The 20,334-nt window shown below is 40.0% G+C and overlaps 1 protein-coding gene across 2 annotated transcripts in view; it reads left to right on the top strand.

Moving 5' to 3' along the window:
* The first annotated feature begins 6,844 nt into the window (after nucleotides 1-6,844).
* The window catches only part of LOC129777056 (uncharacterized), a 52,866-nt gene continuing 39,376 nt past the window's right edge, over nucleotides 6,845-20,334 (top strand). Inside the window, exons 1-2 of one of the 2 annotated variants that reach the window (XM_055783111.1) lie at nucleotides 6,845-7,526; nucleotides 7,605-8,036. In XM_055783111.1, coding sequence (XP_055639086.1) covers nucleotides 7,669-8,036 — 368 coding nt within the window. In that variant the 5' untranslated portion in view covers nucleotides 6,845-7,526; nucleotides 7,605-7,668. Of the gene's footprint in view, nucleotides 8,037-20,334 lie in introns of both variants that reach the window. The other variant, XM_055783110.1, reaches the window with a different exon arrangement.

The following is a 20,334-nucleotide window of genomic DNA, read 5'->3' as shown; positions in this document are numbered from 1 at the left end:
AATTTGTGTTTTATTATTATTTTGGATATTATTTTAGAAAGCATTGAACTGTATTTCATAAACTCTTTTTTGAAAGGTTTTATGGCCCTGATAAGCGCCGTGTTTTATGGAATGGTTCCAATTCAGAAAACTTAGTACTCGTGGTTTTGAAAGTCAGGTGCACCCGTGGCCGAGTGGTTAGCGTCTCACATTATCATGCCGGGTGTTCGGGTTCGATTCCCGTTCTGGCCGGGGGATTTTTCGTCAAAGAAATTTCCTTCGACTTGCACTGTGGTCATGCGTATTCAAGAGCTTGCCCCTCGGAATACATTCAAGGCGTGTTATTTGGCTTAAGAAATCTCGACCAAGTATTAATAAATGACGCTAGTTAATGCATACGTTGAGACGGCAAAAGTTCCACAAGGGAACGTTAACGCCATTCAAGAAGAAGAAGAAGGTTTTGAAAAAAACCATTTCGAACGCCCTCGATGCCGCCTTGTTCTGGATTTGCCACCAAAGCAGTTTGTATAAAGAACAAACTTTTTTCTTCTGCTACCAGCTGCCGTTTTGCGATTGCGTTTGCCACTCGCCATTCGCTGCAACTGCCTGTTGTTGTCTTGATGTCCACCGAACCGAATGTGTTCTGTTCCGAATGCGGGTTTTCTTATCGTCGCGAGCAGCTTTGACAGCTAACTCGATCACTTCGGCGGCCGAAACTATATAACGCCGGCTAGGTGGACTGGTGCACTGGTACTAACGCGCTCGGCCTAGCTACCCTTGCGGGGAACTCCAGATCAACACGGTTCGAGTGGGATTTTGCATTTCCCTTCACTTTTCCTCCTTTACCATGTCCAGACATGGCTGCTTGGGTTGGTTTGTTGATGTGTTGTGATGTGAACTGATGTGGTGTACGGTTTGGATGAGAATGATCGTTACGGAAGGAAGGAAGGTCTTGTATTATAGAGACTTTAAACTTTTGCAGTTCATTCGTCTCTAGCCTTGAGAAAGGCCCTTTGAAAACTCTACTCTACTCTACTACTCAACTCCAGCGCTACCACCTCCGCTATCTTGCCTTGAGAAAGGCATTCGATCCCTCGCCGTCCAGCTCGTCCAGCAACGATGTTGTCCAGTCGGTGTCCACACAAAGAATGGCTGAAAAAGAGGGCTGAAAGATCGTTACGGCAGCGGAGCGGGGATTTTTAAGCTGATTGGCTGGCTCGAGAATTACTCATGTGTGAGACTGCGACCAATGTTTCGTTCCTTTTATTTTTCTTTTTCCTTTCCAATCGTGCTTCATTCTATTTCGCTGCTGCTCTGGTTGCCCGTTTTGGTCGGTACGATTTGAGGAGCACAAAATGGACCAATCAAAAATGGGCACATAGTGCATTTGGACAATGCTTGATATTTCACAATTATTCAATTATTTATCTCAAGAAAAATTAAATGTTATTCGTTATGATAGATGCGTGGATATATTTCCTATCAATTGATGCAAAAACCTTTGTGATCTATTGAGAAATGCTCGAGTTATAAGCGTTCCAAATCTTGCATTTTTTCCTACTTGTTCAGTGCCTAGATTTCCATTTCACCCCCCTATATCTTCCGGTTAGACGTAGTCCTACGTCAAAAAAAAGTCGCACGGGGCCAAATTTAGAGAATACGGTGGATCGGGCAGCAGTTCGTAGTGCAATTCGACTAATTTGGCCGTGGCGATGCTCCCGTGGCCAAGTGGTTAGCGTCACACATTATCATGCCGGGGGTTCGGATTTGATTCCCGTTCTGGTCGGGGGAATTTTTCGTCGAAGAATTTTTTTCTTTTTTTCTTTGGAAACTCATGTTTTCCAAAACCTAAAAGCGGTTTCTTACAGGTCAATATACTGGTTTTCGAAATAATTGGCCAAATGTTTTATAAAATGTGTTTTTTCATGTTTTTTTCTGAAATTAAAACAAGCCGAAAAGTAGAACATTTTTATCGATGCGGGTATAATGGACATGTAGTGGGGGGAATATGGACAGGTCAATAATATACTAAGCGTAGAAGTTTATCGCTCGCGAGAGGAATAATTTCGCGCTCTCTCAGTGTTTGTGCGTCCAGTAACTGAAATAGAACAAAAAGAGAAAGCGATATAAAAATTAATTCAATATTATTCCTTTCACTTTCCATCATGCATTGGATGTGATTATGGATGTGACTGTCCATTTCAACCCCACCAGTGCAATTATTTCAATAACTTAAGTTTACCACTTAGGGGAAAGTAGGTAAAGACGGACACTGCGGGTAAGATTGACACTTTTGATATTTCATTAACTAAAATTTGTTGAAATATTTTAGTTATGCAAATACTTTCAATAAAGTGTATCAATACTTTCGAGACACACTGTTGATTTCCAGCGAGCGAACTGTCAAGCTTGTAAACAAAACAAAAATTATCTTCGCGGGTGCACCATTCGATGTAATTTTTACTCCGTAGAAAATAGCGAAAAGTTCGTGATTTTTTGGTTTTTACGTGTTCCTCCAACGGGTAAGTGTTTATTTAGTCCATCATTAACTATCCTGTGATAAATCAGAGGTTTTTCAACGCTTATAGGAAGAGCTACGGTCATTCGAAAAAAAGCTGCCAGTTCGGACAAGACGGACACATTAAGGTAAGGAAAGACGGACACTAGTATTTTCCTAGGGTATTGAACAAAATTTTTTGGTTTTACTATAAAGATGTCTACAAATTACAAGCGCAAGAGTAACTGGCAGTCATGGACCGCTCAGCAGTTGGAATAAGCCATTAAGGCTGTAAAAAGTGGATCGCCGGTGAAGACAGCAGCAAGAAGTTACGCAATTCCAAGATCCACACTGATTCGCCACCTCACAAGTCCAACTGTATCAACTCGGCTAGGACCTCTTGATTCCGTATTCAATTCTCAACAAGAAGAGGAGCTGGTACAACATCTGTTGGATTTGGAAAAGAGGTTCTATGGAATAACGATGACTAATGTTCGAAACCTTGCTTTTGATCTGGCCGAAAAAAATTGATTGCCACACCCGTTCAACAAGTCTACCAAGATGGCTGGAAAAGCTTGACTAAGCAATTTTCTGAAACGAAATCCCAAATTGTCGTTCCGTAAACCTGAAGCTACCTCTGCCGCCCGAGCCAGAGGCTTCAATAAGCCAGCAGTATCTGCGTTTTACGATTTGCTGGAAGAAGCGCTGAAAGATCCCAAATTGACGCCAGATCGTGTTTTGAGCGCCGATGAGACTAGTGTTTGTACCGTTAGTATTTGTTTTGGCATTGTAGTTAGTTTAAAAATCAGTTTAATATTTTATTCATACTTTCTTACAGGTTCCTCCGAAGAAGTGTAAGGTAGCGGCATTGAAAGGCAAAAAACAGGTTGGTGGTATTACATCTGCGGAACGCGGAGAAACAGCTACGGCAGTAATGTGCATGTCCGCAACCGGACAGCACCTTCCGTCGTTCTTCATTTTTCTTCGCATGCGGATGCACGAAGCTTTGAAGAAAGGGGCATCACGTGGAAGCAAATTTGCCTGTAATGCATCGGGTTACATGACGGTCGAAATATTTAATGAGTGGGGTTCGATCACTTTTTGGAGCATGTAAAACCTTCTGAAGACAGTCCTGCCTTGCTCATAATTGATGGCCACTCGTCGCACACGAAGAACCTAGCTTTTACCGAGAAAGCTATAGCTAACTTTGTTAAGGTTCTAGTTTTACCACCTCACACTAGCAACAAACTTCAACCGCTTGATGTATCCTTTATGGCACCTTTCAAGACGTACTACGCACAGGAAGTAGAGCGTTTCCTACAACAGAATCCAGGTAAAGTCATCAGCCAATATGACGTTTCCGAGCTCATGAAACCTGAGTTCATCAAGGCGGCTACTACGGAAATTGCTGAGAAAAAAACAGGAATTTGGCCATTTGATCGCAATATTTTTTCCGATGATGACTTTGCCCCGGCCACGGTGACTAATGAACCCGATCCTGAGATTCTTCGTGAAGAAGAGACGTTTCGATTGCATCTTGAAGGTGCGCCCAGTCAATCGACCGTAAATCGCATTTCCTGTGAGGATAAAGAAGTTTAAGTGCTTCCCGAAGACATCATGGCTGATTTCGCAGAACCGGACAGCATCTCAACGGCCAATAACCCGGTGTTTGAAATATCTCCGTCGATCATACTTCCGTTACCGAAAATGGTCACCCCGAGAGTCACGAAGAGAAAACGCCAAGCAGAAAAGGCAGCTGACATAACGTCTGCTCAATACGCTGACACTTTGAAGAAGGCGAAAGTATCGAAAGACATTAAATCCATCAAAAAAGAACAAAAACAACGCTCTTCGAAGAAGCCTAAGCAAAATAAGGGCAAAGGGGACACCTCATCTGGTAATCTATGCGAGAAATGCGGAAGCCAGTTTTCTGATTCAGATTTTGGGACAGGTTGGACAATATGCTTACAATGCCTTTCATGGTTCCACGCTGAATGCTTTACTTCTGCTGCAACTATTTGTCAGAACTGCTCTTGATTCTTCTTTTTTTCTTGTTTTTTTATTCCCACTGAAAATTGAATTAATTTAAATACTCAAATGAACTTAAACCATCGATGAATTGTTTTTAATGCTTTATAAATAAACTTTCGTTTTGAAATATTTTTAAGTGTATCATTAAACTTTACAAATGAATTATCGTCTTCCTAGTGAATACAGAACTACAGAACGTGACATTATTACTACACTAGGAGGTCATTTAAAATATGCGTGGACAGGTTGTTGGCTATTCCAGATCCTTTTCCTTCCTTTGCGAGGACAATGGCCCGCAAAAATCCAGAAATTTTTGCATGGAGTGTATGTATTTGACCTCTTCTGTCGTTCCCTTCCAAGGACGAAACTGTCCACGAACAACATGAGTAGCCTTTCGAATCGTAGCGTAATTCAAGAACACTCCCCAATGCTGAAAACACTAAAATACGTACAAAAACTACAACTTTTCCGTAAGTGTCCATCTTTCCCACCTTAGTGTCCGTTTTACCCATTCCAGATGTCCGTCTTTCCCGACCATGTGAAGAAATAGTATTTCGATGCATTTTTTTCAATGACCCAGAATACATCAATGTTGGAATAAATTTACTAGTATCAACGGTAATTATGATAGAAAAGGACCTGAAGTTTCAATTTGAGATTACACCTTAGGGTGTCCGTCTTTACCTACTTTCCCCTACGAAAGAATTTACTTTTTCATACATACCTAATACCGCTTCTCTGTCAACTCACAAACCGAAATATAACCATCCGCGAATTCAATTTTGCAATTAAATCACTCAAAACGCTTAATATCGAAGCCACAAAAATTACATCGACACGCGGAATCATGTTTGATTTTCGGTTTTTGTTTCCCTATTTCACTTTTGATCAGTATTCATTATCATAGGATGGGTTAAATATTCTAGAATAGCATGTAGAAGGGGTTCCCATCAACAGAAATTTGAAATTCATAATGCAACTATACAAATCAATCACCTGTCCATCATACCCCCACTGTCCGTCTTACCCGCGGCTCCCCTACTACACGATAAGTAATCTCTCTTGCGATACTGACGCCATCGGGAGATGAGGTTAAGTACTTATCGGACCGCCCTCGTACCTTGTATTTGCCGCAAACAGATTCGAATGTAGTGATTTAGTGATTTTTCAAGATAGCTTTCAAGTTGAACTTCGAAAAATTTGTTTCAACTTGCCCCGGTGTACTTTACTCAAGATTTTTGATAACATGGTTCCGAGATAGATCCGATTTTTTCCGTCCAGATATAAAATGATTAAATGACAAGCCAGAATTCGAAACCTTATTCGTAGATAGATAGTTTCATATTTTCTACATACAAGTTCTAATCTAAGCTGTCGATGACACAGGAAAACGTAAGAGACTTTGTAGAAATCTTGAATGTATACGAGAATAAAACCATTCAACAGAACATATCCCAAAAGGTTTATAGAATTCAGGGACACAATGTACAATATTTCCCGTGTATACTTAATGGTCTCAAGTTCTCCAAATCATTATGAGGTTTACTTCGAATGGTTGTTTTCTTCTCCTAATCTTCAGAGACTCTGAACAAATCCGCAGATCTTTTGAATGGGTGTTTACTCTGAAAGAGTGCACCTTCAAGACGGATCAGCGCGAAATTCCTCCACTGTGCATCCTGGAGTAATAAGAACCAATAAATTCGACAACCATATCTTATCCCGAGACATCATTTCGCTCTACAGTCATCGGTCCTCCGAACGTGATGCGTACAGTTATTACTGCCCAGCCTAAATAATCTGTCATGCATGAAAACGTGATATGTCTATCCAAAGCGTGACGTTCTCTCGACGTGGACGTCGTTATCCAATCTGATACCTGCCCATTCTGCCAGTAAAGTGAAAGCGTTTCTTCCTTTTCCCAGAGGTCAGTTAACTGCTCCAGATTCGTATCGCCGCCGCCACCGTCGTGATGTGACGTGGCCAAGAACAAACAATTTCTATCGGCGTGGCTGCTCAAGGTGGTAATTGACAAAACTCATTCGCGCATCGTCTCAGTTAGTAACTCGAATGATTGGCTCCTTCGGGTGGGAGCTTGGGCTGCGCACGGTGCCTCAATGGTTGGATTTATTATTGAACTTATTACATTTATAACAAAAGTCTTAACAATGTCCGAGAGGAGGGAGAGCATTATAATATGCACCATATCAACACCGATTAAAATCGATGAAATTGAATTATTTTCAGTGAACATTCAGTTGATCGGATGTCGTCGGGACATCATACGGTACAGGCTGACTGCAGTCGCCCAATTTGATCTTCTTCAGTGCAGGAGATGGTGTCAAATCTATGTGAGGGAGCTGAAACATTCAAGCGGTTAGCATCCCCTCCCTGCCCATTCCCTGTGCTGGGATGGTCTTTTCTCGAGCGCTCATAATCTAATCTATTTCAATCATTTGTGGACCGTGATAAAAGATAGACATTTATCAGATTATTCGTGGAGAATTTTTTTCCCCGGCGCAATAGACAAGGATACATAAATTCATTGTGACTGTTTAAGAATTACGGCTATTTTTCTCTTTGTTCCGTAGTGTGAACAGTGTTGAGCTTTTTCGGTTGTTTTATTTGGCGTCCGTGCAGTTTGTCCCCAATTAAATTACGCCCGGACTCAGTGAGTGTGCCGTAAGAACCGTGGACTGGGTGAACGTGGTGAATGCCGCAGAAAACTCAAAGAATAGAGCAACTTTCCGCCACTTGATTTGAACGTTTCTAACGTGCTTCTTGCATTGGCTGGATTCTTTCGTTGTTGACTGTTCGAGACTCAACTTTGCTCCGTATCCGGATGGAGGAAGTGAGAATTGAAATTATGATAAAATATTTGCTGTAGTGAAATAGGATCGAGCCATCGCGAACTGGGAGCGAGTGATTGTACACCGAAGCTGCCGGGGAGAGGTCACCCACTTTCGATCGCTGTTTTTCGTCCCAGCGTAGGGAAAGCTTTTTTTTGAGTGGTTGAATCGAGGTAACAGCATTCAGTAGTACAAAAAAGAGTAAGCTGCTCTAAAATAATTACATTCACAAAAAATCAACCCCCGCGCAGTGGTACTGAGGACTCTGAAGCCAGCGAATCGGAAACGAAAAAACGTAAAACGGAAGCAGTCGAAATGTTCGTCTTTAGAAAGAGTCCCGTCGCATCGTCGATTCTCGCATTGAGCCTGACGCTGCTATCAATAGGGCTGCTGGATTCGGTTCCACCGGTGGATGCCGGTGACGTTCCGGGTCGGAGTCACAAAGCCATGCGGGTGCACGGGCACGGAAGGTTCAAGGATGAAGTGACAACCACCGCTGCTAATGTGGACCCAGCAGTGAACGAAGACGACGATCATAATGAGGCGGAAGATGATATTGGCGATAATGAGGAAAATGGGGTCACAGCTGGTGCATCCGAACAGACCGATATAACGACACCGGGCAGCATTAATTATGTAGCGACTACGCCGAAAATAGTGAAATCAACTAAGGTGCTGAGCAGGTGAGTTGATTATAGTGAGGCTTACGGTGGCATTTTCCGGTAAATGAATGAGTGACATTAACTCTAGCTCGATATTTGTTTGGGACAATTTGTTATCATTACCCTTTAAACTGAAAATCGTGGCACCTTTTCGGGATATTTGATATCTTTATTCTGAAGCCATAAGAATCCCAGAATTCCCTTAGATGCTTATGCTTTATAAATTCAGGTAAAAATGTACGGTCGTTTATTGAAAGGAACGTAAACGATATGTGCTTTTGTGATTTTTTTTTGCTATACAAGTCGGACTCAATTAGGGGTAGTGGGGGCAAAGTGGTAACCTGCTTGTTTATTAGTATAACTATTGACTACTGACACCGTAGTGATAGGCACCTTATGTTTGAAGAATTTAATCAATTTTGAGTCACCCTGTACTTCAGTAGAGCAGTTGCATGTCGAACTATCAATAAAAACAAAATTGCTCTCCCGATAGCCATTCAGCCGTAGTAGCGTAGCAGCATAGAAATTATTTTGATGTTTGAGGGCAAAGTGGTCATAGGTGCATAACGACTTACAATGTTCTGTTTACTAAAGCTAATATACCTCATCACATTCTGCTCTTGAAGAGGTTCCTTTTGTGGCTTCGACCCTGGAAAATATGCCACTCCAATAAAACCATGCCTCATTATGTGGAACGTTATGTGTTTCGTACAACGTTTTTGTATGCATGAGAAAATTTGAATTGAGACTCTAGGTGAATAGACCAAGCTTATTTCATACCTTTACCTACTAAATCGAATATGGTTTGAACAAATTTGGACCAAAAAAGAAACGCATAAATATATCCCATTTAGCTTGATATGTGCGAGTGACCACTTTAGCCCCGCTAGGTGAGCACTTTACATTCAAGAAAAAAAGGTCGATTTTTCACCTTTTCTCTAATGATGGAAAATGTACTATTTTGAATTTTTATAGTAAAAGCCGTATGCTATCTTGAACAGCAATGAGTTGAACTATAATAATCTTAGAAAAACGGGAATTGTAGCGGTATGTAGACGCTGGAAATAGACATATTCCTTAGGGCGACCACTATGCCCCCACTTCTCCTACATACAATTTTGGGCTCGATTATATACAGTTTGTTTTTCATATTTCAAGTATGACTTACTCCAATAAAAAATGTAACCTTTCAACGTTAAGGTGAAATTAAAGTGGTTATCATAAGTACAGTGATTTTTGAAGGTTTTGCTTGAATTCTCACCAAGAATTGTTTATATCGATATAGCAGCGAAATTGACTGTATTCGCGCAAAAAATCATAACTCGTATACAGGGTGGCGCATAAGTCACTCAACGCTCCCTGAAGAAAAAAAAAATAACGATTGCACTGCAACTATCGAGCGTGTTGGTTCCTAAGCGGTTCAGTTTATTCGACTTCGAGAATAAAAATTTTGTTTCGTGAGACATTTTTTTTATACGAATTTTTTTTTTGTGCAAATCGGTTTCGTGACTTATGCGCCACCTTATGTACCCTGTCACAGACCGAAAGTTGAACTTCTCTGTAATATTGCTATTGTGTACTTTTAGGCTTTATTGGTATTTATTTGAAGATGAAGATGTATAATTGAATGAAAAAACTCCAGAAAACATGTTTTCTTCATGTTCATGCAGTATCAATAGTCATCTAATTCTGCCTCTTCAAAACCGAGTAGTTTTTTACACTCTAAAACAAATAACGAAGTTCGACTTTTTTCCTGTTATCAATTGACAGTAAGCAACTGAATATAATTCCTGAAAGTAAAAAAAGCTATAAAATAACATAAAAAGGTATTAATTGATTGTGGTTTCATCGGTGTAAGAATCAGAACATACCATAACTGCATGCTCGAGACAAAATAATTTTTCACATTTCATATAGTTGCTGCGTGTTTGTCGGGTCTGTTTTTTCGAAGAAAAAAAAAATGTATAACGACCTTCTAGATTGCTACCAGATGATAATGGTTCTGGAATTTCAAGTTTTCATATTTCTGATATTATTTATCTCTGTGTTCTTGGTAAACTAAGAATTAATGTTTTTTATGGGCCATAGAAAGATGTTACAAATAGAAATCCTTTTCTAGGAACTTCCTGCGACTTGTTTTCTTGTCGATATTGTTCAGCCCATCTCTTTAAATGTTCTGTTAGTTTGTGTACGCGTCAAAAACTCGAAAAATACGAAACCGATTGAGCTCAAAGTTGGACACAATATACAACCCACTTCAAGGAGTGTTGTTACGGCATAAAAATGGGAAAATTTAAAGAAAAATGATATTATATATGACCAGAGTGCGTTTCTGAAATTGAGCTTCTAATGATAATCGACTATTCAGTAATCCGATTGAGCTCAAACTATGATACAATATACAAAACAATCCAACACATCTAAGATTGTTGTTACAACATAAAAAAATGAAAAATTCAACTGAATCATGCAACCACTATGTGCCACAGCAAAGCGTGGCAGGGTACAGCTAGTATATTAAAAAAAAATATCCCCGAAACTGTAACTGCAAAACATAACCATAAGCCACCGATTAGTTTATAGTTCACAGTCTACAATTCTTTCACTGGTGCAATTCTTTTACAAGTGTGTATATGTGTGACTATAACTATACGAAAGTCAAACATTTGTACTTCGCTTTTGCACGTATGAATCTAATGACGAATAAAGTGCGATTCACATAAAACATCCACGTCACGTTCACGTTACGTCAATTATTCTTCCATACAATTCTTATGGAAGCATTCACATACACCATCAACGGCAACTCGAAGTTTCCGTGGCTGGTGTATGTGAATGTTTTCATAAGAATTGCATGGGAGAATAATTGACGTAACGTGAACGTGACATGGATGTTTGATTATATAAAAAATAGCGCTCTATTGTATGTAACAGCTTTGTAACTGTGGAGCTCTAAATGCTAATTACACTTAAATACATCTCCTGGACCATCGTGCATTGGCTTCAATTTGATATGTCGATCGTCTAAAAGTCATTTTTGGGAAAAGGTGGAAAAAGTTGATTTTTCGGACCATCCTAAAATGGAAATCACCCCAACGAAAAAATAAAAAAAAATAAGGGTCTAATATTCTGCAATAAAGAACAAAACAACCACTTTTCATAGAAATGTGAGAACCACTATATCGGTTCGGCATGGAATGGCTGTATTAAGTGCGATTCACATGCCGAACCGATATAGTGGTTCTCACATTTCTATGAAAAGTCACTAGCCGACGCAATCATCAGCTCGTGTAGAGTTGTCATGAGCGGTACACCCTTTGGCTCTTGTTGAATGATCAGTGGACTGCACAACCTTCGGCCCGTGCATCTGTAAAGAGTGTGTGTATGTATTGCCGCGACTAAGTAAAAGTTTATCGTTTGGATAGGAGGGATATGAAACGGGGGCACAACGAAGGAAACATCATTAAACGTTGACATCGGCGTTTCTGAGGAACAGGTATAGATGAACCAGAAGATCAGGATCACGGCTACCTAAGATATCCCGGACGGGGATATCCGATTGTCTGCCTTGTGCTCTCAGTGCTCTAGAGAGCTGAGAGCGAGCAGCATGGAACCGGATACACGACCAGACAACATGCTCGATGTCGTGGTAGCCATCGCCACAATCACAAAGATTGTTTGCTGCGAGCCCAATGCGATAGAGATGCGCGTTTAGGTTGTAGTGATTGGACATGAGCCGAGATATCACGCGAATGAAATCACAACCTACATTCAATCCCTTAAACCAAGCACTCGTCGAAACCTTAGGGATAATCGTGTGTAACCAACGACCGAACTCATCTTCACTCCACATGCGCTGCCAACTAACGAGTGTGTCCTGACGAGGAATGTGAAAAAATTCATTCATTCATTCATTTCATTCTTTTCTGTATATTCTAATTCCGTAAAAATGTTTGTTGACTTATTGATGTTTTGGGTAAAAAAACATCAATAACTTTAAGAAGGATTAAGATATTGACAAGTTCTGCATCGCAGAATATTGGAATTGATAAGCTTTAAAAATCGTACGAAGACAGTTTTGATGGAGAATTTGAAATATAAAAGTTAAAGAAAAAAAACGTTCTTTGATGGATAGCATTTGAGATAACATTTTATTAACTTGCAAAAAAGATGGATTCTATTTTCGTAATTATTGATTGTAGCCGTTTTTTATTATTTCCATGGCTCTGGACTAGAGGACGCTAAATTATATCTCAAAAACGAAAAAAAACCATCTTTAATTTGGACATATATTATGTAAAAAATCCTCAGCTTTCCAGAAAAAAGATAGCCATGAAAACAATAAAAAACGAATACATTCAATAATTATTAGGTGCACCGGTAAGTTTCTTCGGTTTTACAACGGATGGCGTAATTTGATTACTATTCCAGTGAATCAAATTTCCAGATATTCCTTGGAAAGCTATTGTCATTGCGCGTCTTTTTCATTATGAGTCAAAAAGTTGAAGCGTAGACAACATAGTTTTTTGCCACTTCGAATATGTCGAGTTTCGTACTAACGAGACTGTTTTTGCGAGGAGTGTTACTTCATTACTTTAATATGAAGAAAAAAGTTGCGGAAAGTCATCGCATTTTGGTGGAAGTTTATGGTGACCATGCTCCAACTGAGCGAACGTGTCAGACGTGGTTTGCACGGTTAATAAGTGATAATTTTGACTTGGAAGACGAAGACCGTTCCGGGCCGCCAAAAAAGTTTGTAGACGAAGAATTGAAGGCTTTACTCGATCAAGATCCGTCACAAACGCAACAAGAACTTGCACATACACTTGGAGTAGCTCAGCAAACCATATCCGATCGTTTAAAAGCAATGGGAATGATTCGAAAGATAGGACATTGGGTGCCGTATGAATTGAAGCCACGAGACATCGAACGCTGCGAACAACTGCTCCAACGGCATAAAAGAAAGGGTTTTTTTTGGCATCAAATCGTTTCAGGCGAAGAAAAGTGGGTCCATTACGACAATCCTAAACGTCGCGCAACGTATGGTTACCCCGGCCATGCATCAACATCGACGGCCGCTCAGAATATTCACGGCCAGAAGGTTATGCAGGTTATGTCTATTTGGTGGGACCAGCTGGGTGTGGTGTACTATGAACTGCTAAAACCGAATGAAACCATTACGAAGGACGTCTACCGACGACAATTGATGCGTTTGAGCCGTGCACTGAAGGAAAAGCGGCCACAATACGAGCAAAGACACGATAAAGTTATTTTGCAGCACGACAATGCTCGGCCGCATGTTGAGAAACCGATCAAAAAATACTTGGAAAAATACGCTGGAATGGTAGGTCCTACCCAACCCGCCGTATTCTCCAGACATCGCTCTGTCCGATTACTACCTTTTTCGATCGATGCAACATGGCCTCTGGTCAACCATGATGAAGTCAAAAATGGGATCGATTCGTGGTTAGCCTACAAACCGGCCGATTATTTCCGCAAAGGGTTCCTTGAATTGCCAGACAGGTGGGAAAAAGTTGTGACTAGCGATGGGCAATACTTTGAATATTAAATTTGTAACCATTTTTGCAGAATAAAGCACTAATTTTTGAAAAAAAACGAAAAAACTTATCGGTACTCCTATTAGTATATTCAATTTCATCCACTATTTAAAGTGGACAATCTTGGCTAAGTGACTGATGGAAAAACTACGAAAAAAAAACAGAAGCGGAAACATGTGGCAATTGAAGAAATAGTTGTGATTCCCGTAATGGATAGCTTCCCGGGCCGTAAAGAGTGGCTGGCCTCCGGAAACGGTCTCCCAGAACGCAGGAGCACTTCGCTTGAATGATGTCGAATCAAATGTTGGTTACATTATGGTAGGATGGAATGCACTTTCAATCGCTCACCTCATAACCCAGAGGGCTGTACGGACGTGCTTTGAATTTCATTAGTTTAAAACTTTTGCATTCACGATCACTCGGAGACTCGGACTCGGCGGACACGGTGTTCGAGTTAGTGGTTACTTTTTTCCTGCTACAGTGGAACTTTTTGCTGCCCATTGCAGTCTGGGTGGAAAATGTCTGCTCGTTTGAACATTTCAACGGAATGGTGATACTATAACAATGTCGGCCCCCTATTACGACTTCCCTGTAATCACAGTTGGAAGCATTTCAGGCTTTTTATTGGATGCGTCCAACGGAAAGGAATCCATCGCTCGTTTCTGCCGTGTCGACATTCAATAACGTGAATGCGTGAACAGTGAATTGTTATGGAATTATTTAACACTGTATAATTTCTGCATACTCTCAATTGAAAAAGGGTGCTAGATGCTTACAGTTTGTGTATTATTAATCCACTGGTGGAGAACACATTGATTCGCCAGTTATTTATTCACGAAATATTGTCATTCATCAGTGGCATATTTGAGTCATTCAATCAATATTAGTTGCTCCCATGGTCACATGGTGAGCGTCCCATCTATCGTGGTGGGATTTTTGGGCCGATTTTTTTTCGACTGTCACTAGTATGGGCGCATCTTCGAACTTTCCACTCAAAATACAAACAAGAAATACAATAAAACATCGGAAACCAAAATAAACGATTTGTAATAACAAATGGAATCATTGAATCATGAAAATGGAAAAGTATAAAATGTAAAAGTGACAATTATTCATAACGATTCATTGAAACTATTCAATATCGCCTGTGTTAATCTTAATTCAAACGGAGAAAAAATAAGACAGCAAGATACAAGCACTCAATAAGTAACGATCGTAATATGTAGCTCGCAAATCCTTCTTTTGAGTATCATCTTTCATTTTAAAACTGCAAATCCCTTATAGCCATGAGCTATCACCCACCCAATCCCATCTTGCCACTGAAAAGTGAGCGAAAACGAGTGGGCGAATGATTGGGCGGTGTTATATTGTCCCCTCCTTCTCGTCTCCATGCTCTTCGCTTATAATCACTCCAACAAGTAGTGCAATCCTTCTGACGGCTGGAGTTTGGCGTTATCATGTTCTACACGCTGGTGCTGAAAGGGAATTCCCAAGAAAAATGACGACTTTTAATATTGCTGTCCATCGATGAGAAGGGCTGTGTTTGAAAAGATATTTTTTTCTCCGGAGGAACCAATAACGCAGGATTTTATGAGCAATGATCCAGATGCATTGATGTATACTCGAATCATTCGCTTCGCCACCATGCAGGATGCTGAAGGGAAGGAGTTCTGCTATCTTGTGCAGATATATTTATTTGTTCACATGCATGTCATCTAAGGATCATTTTATTCCGATTGCAGTGAGGACATGTGCTTCCTGTAATGCTATTACAGTTGTAGCGTAGCAGAATCAAATACCAAGTAACACACTTCGTTAAGCCCGTGTGTAGCGCTGAAAACATCAAGTGTTTATTTTCCTGGTGCTTCTGCCATCCCTGCGTCCCCAGATGCAGTCAGGCCAAAAAACAATAAACCGTAAGCTTGTATGAGCCCCATGACTACATTAGCGGACCTATGACAACACGGACCTGGCGGTTCCTGGGGTGGAAATACACTAGCGGTCGGTGCACGAATGTGGACGCCAACGAAGGATCTCTGGATGGCGGAAGCCGCAAACATCTATTCATTATTCCTAATAAAACAATTGCGATGGCACTGAATTAGGTTTTATTTATTATTATTATCGCTTAATTCTGTTATCATTTTGTCTTGGTGCTTGCTGTTGCAAGTCGCCGCTGGTAGTTTTGATGGTGACGCTCTGCTATAATAACTAAGGGTCGCTGCGAGTCGACCCCGCTTTGGCCATGGCGCTATAGTGCCATGTCTGGATGCTAGGGGTGGTCATTATTCCCGGGCTCAGAAATTCCGTCGATTTTTATTGCATGATTCTGAAATCAGACAAATTGATCTATCCAGTTTCTCAATTCCAATTCTTTCAGTTTATTCAATATTGTTGTCTTCACTGTCTATGATTAGTTAAAACGAGACACGATCAAACGCGTCCAGAGTACCAAACTTGGGAAAGGGGAAAATCACCATTTTTGATTTTTTATCTTCCTTTTCTCGTTATCGAGAATTTCGATTATAAACATGAGGCGGATTTTGCAGAAGATGTAGAATTGATTAATGTTTTCCATCATTTGACAATGGCTGTATCTTTAATCGAACTGTTTAGGAATTTTGCCACAGTGGATTGTTTGTGGGTCACAATGTCGTATTTCAAACTGCTTCGAGCACAATTTAAACGATTCTGCTAATTTTAATTTAGTTTCAAACGTATTAGTATCGATTCGTTCTTCCATTTGTAAGATTCCGTTACTATCATGGAAGAGGCAATTATTACGCAATTTCTGCAGTGACAATGTTCACGTTCCGTTGACTGACTCTCTGAAGTTTGTTTCTAAAAATTTCATTGATATTCTTGGAGATGTCACTCCAGGATACTTTTCGATCTTTGGCATCCAAACGCATACAACAACCCTGATTGCAAAACCGCTCCCTGTAGTGCGGTAAATCTGTGTAGATTTAGATCAACTATTTTTGACAATAGACCCCTTTTCCAGAATTAAGTGATACCTATAGCAAAATTTTTCAATCGAAAATCTTTCTCTAGTTTTTGTCTTATTCATACAAAATAAGTTATAGGGCCGTAACAACTATATTTTTAGGGCTTTTCAGGGCCGCTGAAAAAAATCATTTTTATGTAAAAAAAATCCGCGATTTCAGAGCGCCGGCAAAAAAAACTGTTTAAATTCGTTGAACATGCAACAAATTGATACGTTTTTCAGTTTAAGCGTTCTATTTAGGATCTATTGTGTAGGTTTATGCAGTTTCTTCAATAAAAAATGGTGCATTCGATGAAAAATTCAAATTTTATATTTTTTCTTTATAAATCTATATGAATTTTTTGTTTGCTGCACTAGAGATGTTGTTTTAATTTTTGTATAACCAAAGACGCTATAAAATGAGCTTGCAAGGCGCGACTCTGCGTTTCATTACTATAGAACCACTCCATTTTTCTGCGTTTCCTGAAATATGTATGAGGTCGGTTGAATTAAAGTATATAGTGTAGAATACAATAGATCTCTTTATTTATTAGACTGGGCATTTGAACTTTATTGTTGTGTTCAGACGTGTAACATTCAAAAAACTCAAATTTCAGTCTTTCATAACTATAGAACCAGAAAACTCGCACTCCTTTACAAAATTAAAATCAATTTCACATGAATTACAATAAGTTCCTAATTTGTAGATCATCTTTTGTTCTCAATCAGTTCAAATAACCCATTCGGGTGGCTTCGACCAAGCTGCGCCATGTTGTAGTGTGTATCTCGTTCTACGCAGAGGATACTGCTCGTTTAAGCTCTTCAAATCTCTCATACTGCTTGTAAGCTGCATCTACTATCCGTACGATCACTACTCATAAGTTCTTTATAAGGTTTTGATCTGGTAAATGAGCTGACCAGTACAGAATCTGAAGCCCCATATTCATTAAAACGTGCTCCTGACCTTCCGGATTTTATGAAATTCCAAATTACCCAATTATCACATTCTTTGGATGCAAAAACGCAAGTAAATGATTCTGAAGTACTTCATTGCACTTCTGACTGTTCATTTGTGTTGATGGTAAACTATCTAAACCAGACCTTTTCGAGAAAATTCGCCCCAAAGCATAAAAATCCCATCTCCAAAGCTGCGGGTCCAAAAATTGTAATGGGTTTTATCTAGGACACGACCGCAGTTTTCGACGTAGAACTACGGAATTATATTAGTCAATCCAATTGTTTATCACTTCGGATATTTTTTTAGAATGAATCGAAATTTTTATAATAGTAGACTCGAAAGAGTTGAGTAGAGTCGAAAGCTATTAACACTTCTCGTTTACTAGGTTCAACTCGCATCAGACTTTCTCCTTACCACTCAGATATCGATCACAAACTATGAACCCTTTTGCTCCTATGTTCCGTTTGAGATGTAATCGAACTCCACAACATCCAACAGTAAGGTTACCCTGCTGGAATTTGAAAGCATAATTTCGTGAAATATACGTTTATCTAAATAAATACAGTGTATATCTATATTCCAAAATTCTGGATAATCTCCCATATCCGCACTAGCACAAAAAATTCTCGTATGCTGCTCTTCTTTGTCGTAGCACATCTCGATACAGAGGGCTTCCTCTATCTGGATGTATGTGTGTGAAATCAGCATTGGACATGAATGATATCCGCTCGTTGTGTTATGCTAGCTCACCCGCATCTGTGTTTTCATTCTATTCTATTTTTGGTTTCTGCCTCTAGCCCTGAGGAGGGCCCTTGTGGGAATAAATTGTATTCCATACTCCCCTTTCACCCGACAAGAAAACAATCCTCTCCGGCTCGACACTCCGCGGCAACCATGTTGCTTCGATGACCACCAAACGAGAAGTGGTGTGGCTTCAAATCGCGGATGGCTTATTTAAACCAAATATGTCGAAAAAGGGGAGAACGAATGTATCAGTTGCTCGTTAATGACAGCTCTGTTCGGGAATGCACACAAATCGGCAGAACAAATGTATGGAAAAATGAGAATGCTTCCAGTTTTCCTTAATTTAAACTGTTTAGGCATTAGTGGATTGTACTGTATAGTATATCAAACGAATCGTAGAGAATTTCCGATTCCATTGGCAAATGCAAATGTGCAAATCATTAGAATTTGTTCGCTGTGAAAATAATTATTAACGTTAACTTTATTTCACAGAAACGTGACCTGTTTTTTTATTTGGCACCCTTCCTGAAAGACGTAGTTCTACGTCAAAACTAATGTGGGAGCTAATCCCATTGGTTTCACTATTTCAGGAGAACTTCCTTGATAAAAAGAAACTCAACTCGAATAGATTTTTTTTCATACTGGAAGGACTTACGGAACGTGTCATATATTTTTTCAACTCGTTACTTTGCAGGCGACAGTTTGATGGTATGAAAATATTTTCATGAAGACCTGGTTTAGATAGCTTGAAACTTAGTCACGTCCAGCTGCCCGCATGGACTCTTTATATTCTCTCCCAAGGATGGCTCAATTTCAGCCTTTCTATATTAGCTAGTAAAGGAAAACACACTCTTATAGGTTACCTAACGAGACGGCGTTTATTAGCTCGATTCTGACCTACTTCCCTAGCTCCTATTTTGTATTACAGTACTCACAGGTGTATTGGGTATTGTGTCAGGGCCCGCCGCTGCCTCTGCATCCGCTGGACCAGTTCCAGACCGAAACGTTGCACTGGTTAGGGGTGTTCTGTATCGCCGTATCCTCCGCCTCTTCTGGACCAGTTTCTAACCGGAATATAAGAATGTCCTTCTTTCGGCTCGATATCTCCTCGAACTCCCGTTCCTTGACTGGTGCACAGGAACCAGGATGTTCCACTCGTTTTCGTTTGTCGGCACAGTTATTGCTAGCGCGTACCACAGAACTCGCGCACAAATGAACTCCGACGTTTTATCTAGTGGAGTTTGAACACAACTTTTCAGACAGGTTTATCAACGATGATGGATGGAAGTCCCATCTTCTCCGGCCGGAATTTCCTCCAACCAGCCGAGTAATAATTGGGATCGATTTATCCCGCCAGGAATCCACTCGTACCAATCGTAAAGCCTTTTATTTTGTGGTGTGTAGTGTTGTGGTTGCTGTATATAAACCCTGGTTTCGTGTAATGTTTGTTGCCTGTGCGCCGTCCTTTTAATTCTAGCTAGCTCGTCTTTTATTAATTAAATTTTTATTTCGTTTCATATAGGTTTTATTTTTGTCAATTGGGTGCATAGTTTCATTTTTGTGTAAATGTCCCTAAGTAGCTTATTTATTTTTCCCATAGATGTGTGTTTTGCCTTTTTTTTTCCTATATTTTAATGCCGTGGGTAGAAATAGAACCCCGAACAACATAAACGAACAGGTGACCTGTCACAAGCTTTTCATCAACACGAGTGCACAGTCAGAAGTGCAATGAGGTACCTCAGAATCATTTACTCCTGTTTTTGTATCAAAAACACCGCAATAATTGGGTAATTTGGCATCAATTCATAAAATCCGGAAAGTAATGGCATGGTTTAACGAATAGGGGCTTCAGATTCTGGGCTGGTTAGCTTGTTTGCCAGATTAAAACCTTATAAAGAACTCATGAGGAGTGATCGTACGAATAGTAGATGTAGCTTACAAGCAGAATGAGAGATTTGAAGAGCTTAAACGAACAGTATCCTCTGCGTAGAACGAGATACACATTACAACATGACGCAGCTTGGTCGAAGCCACCCCGAATGAGTTATTTGAACTGATTGAGAACTAAAGATG

The sequence above is a fragment of the Toxorhynchites rutilus genome, chromosome 3 (genome assembly GCF_029784135.1).
Source record: "Toxorhynchites rutilus septentrionalis strain SRP chromosome 3, ASM2978413v1, whole genome shotgun sequence".
Classification (NCBI taxonomy): Eukaryota; Metazoa; Arthropoda; class Insecta; order Diptera; family Culicidae; genus Toxorhynchites; species Toxorhynchites rutilus.
Note: the sequence above shows the minus strand (reverse complement) of the source record. Positions and strands in the feature narration are given on the sequence as shown.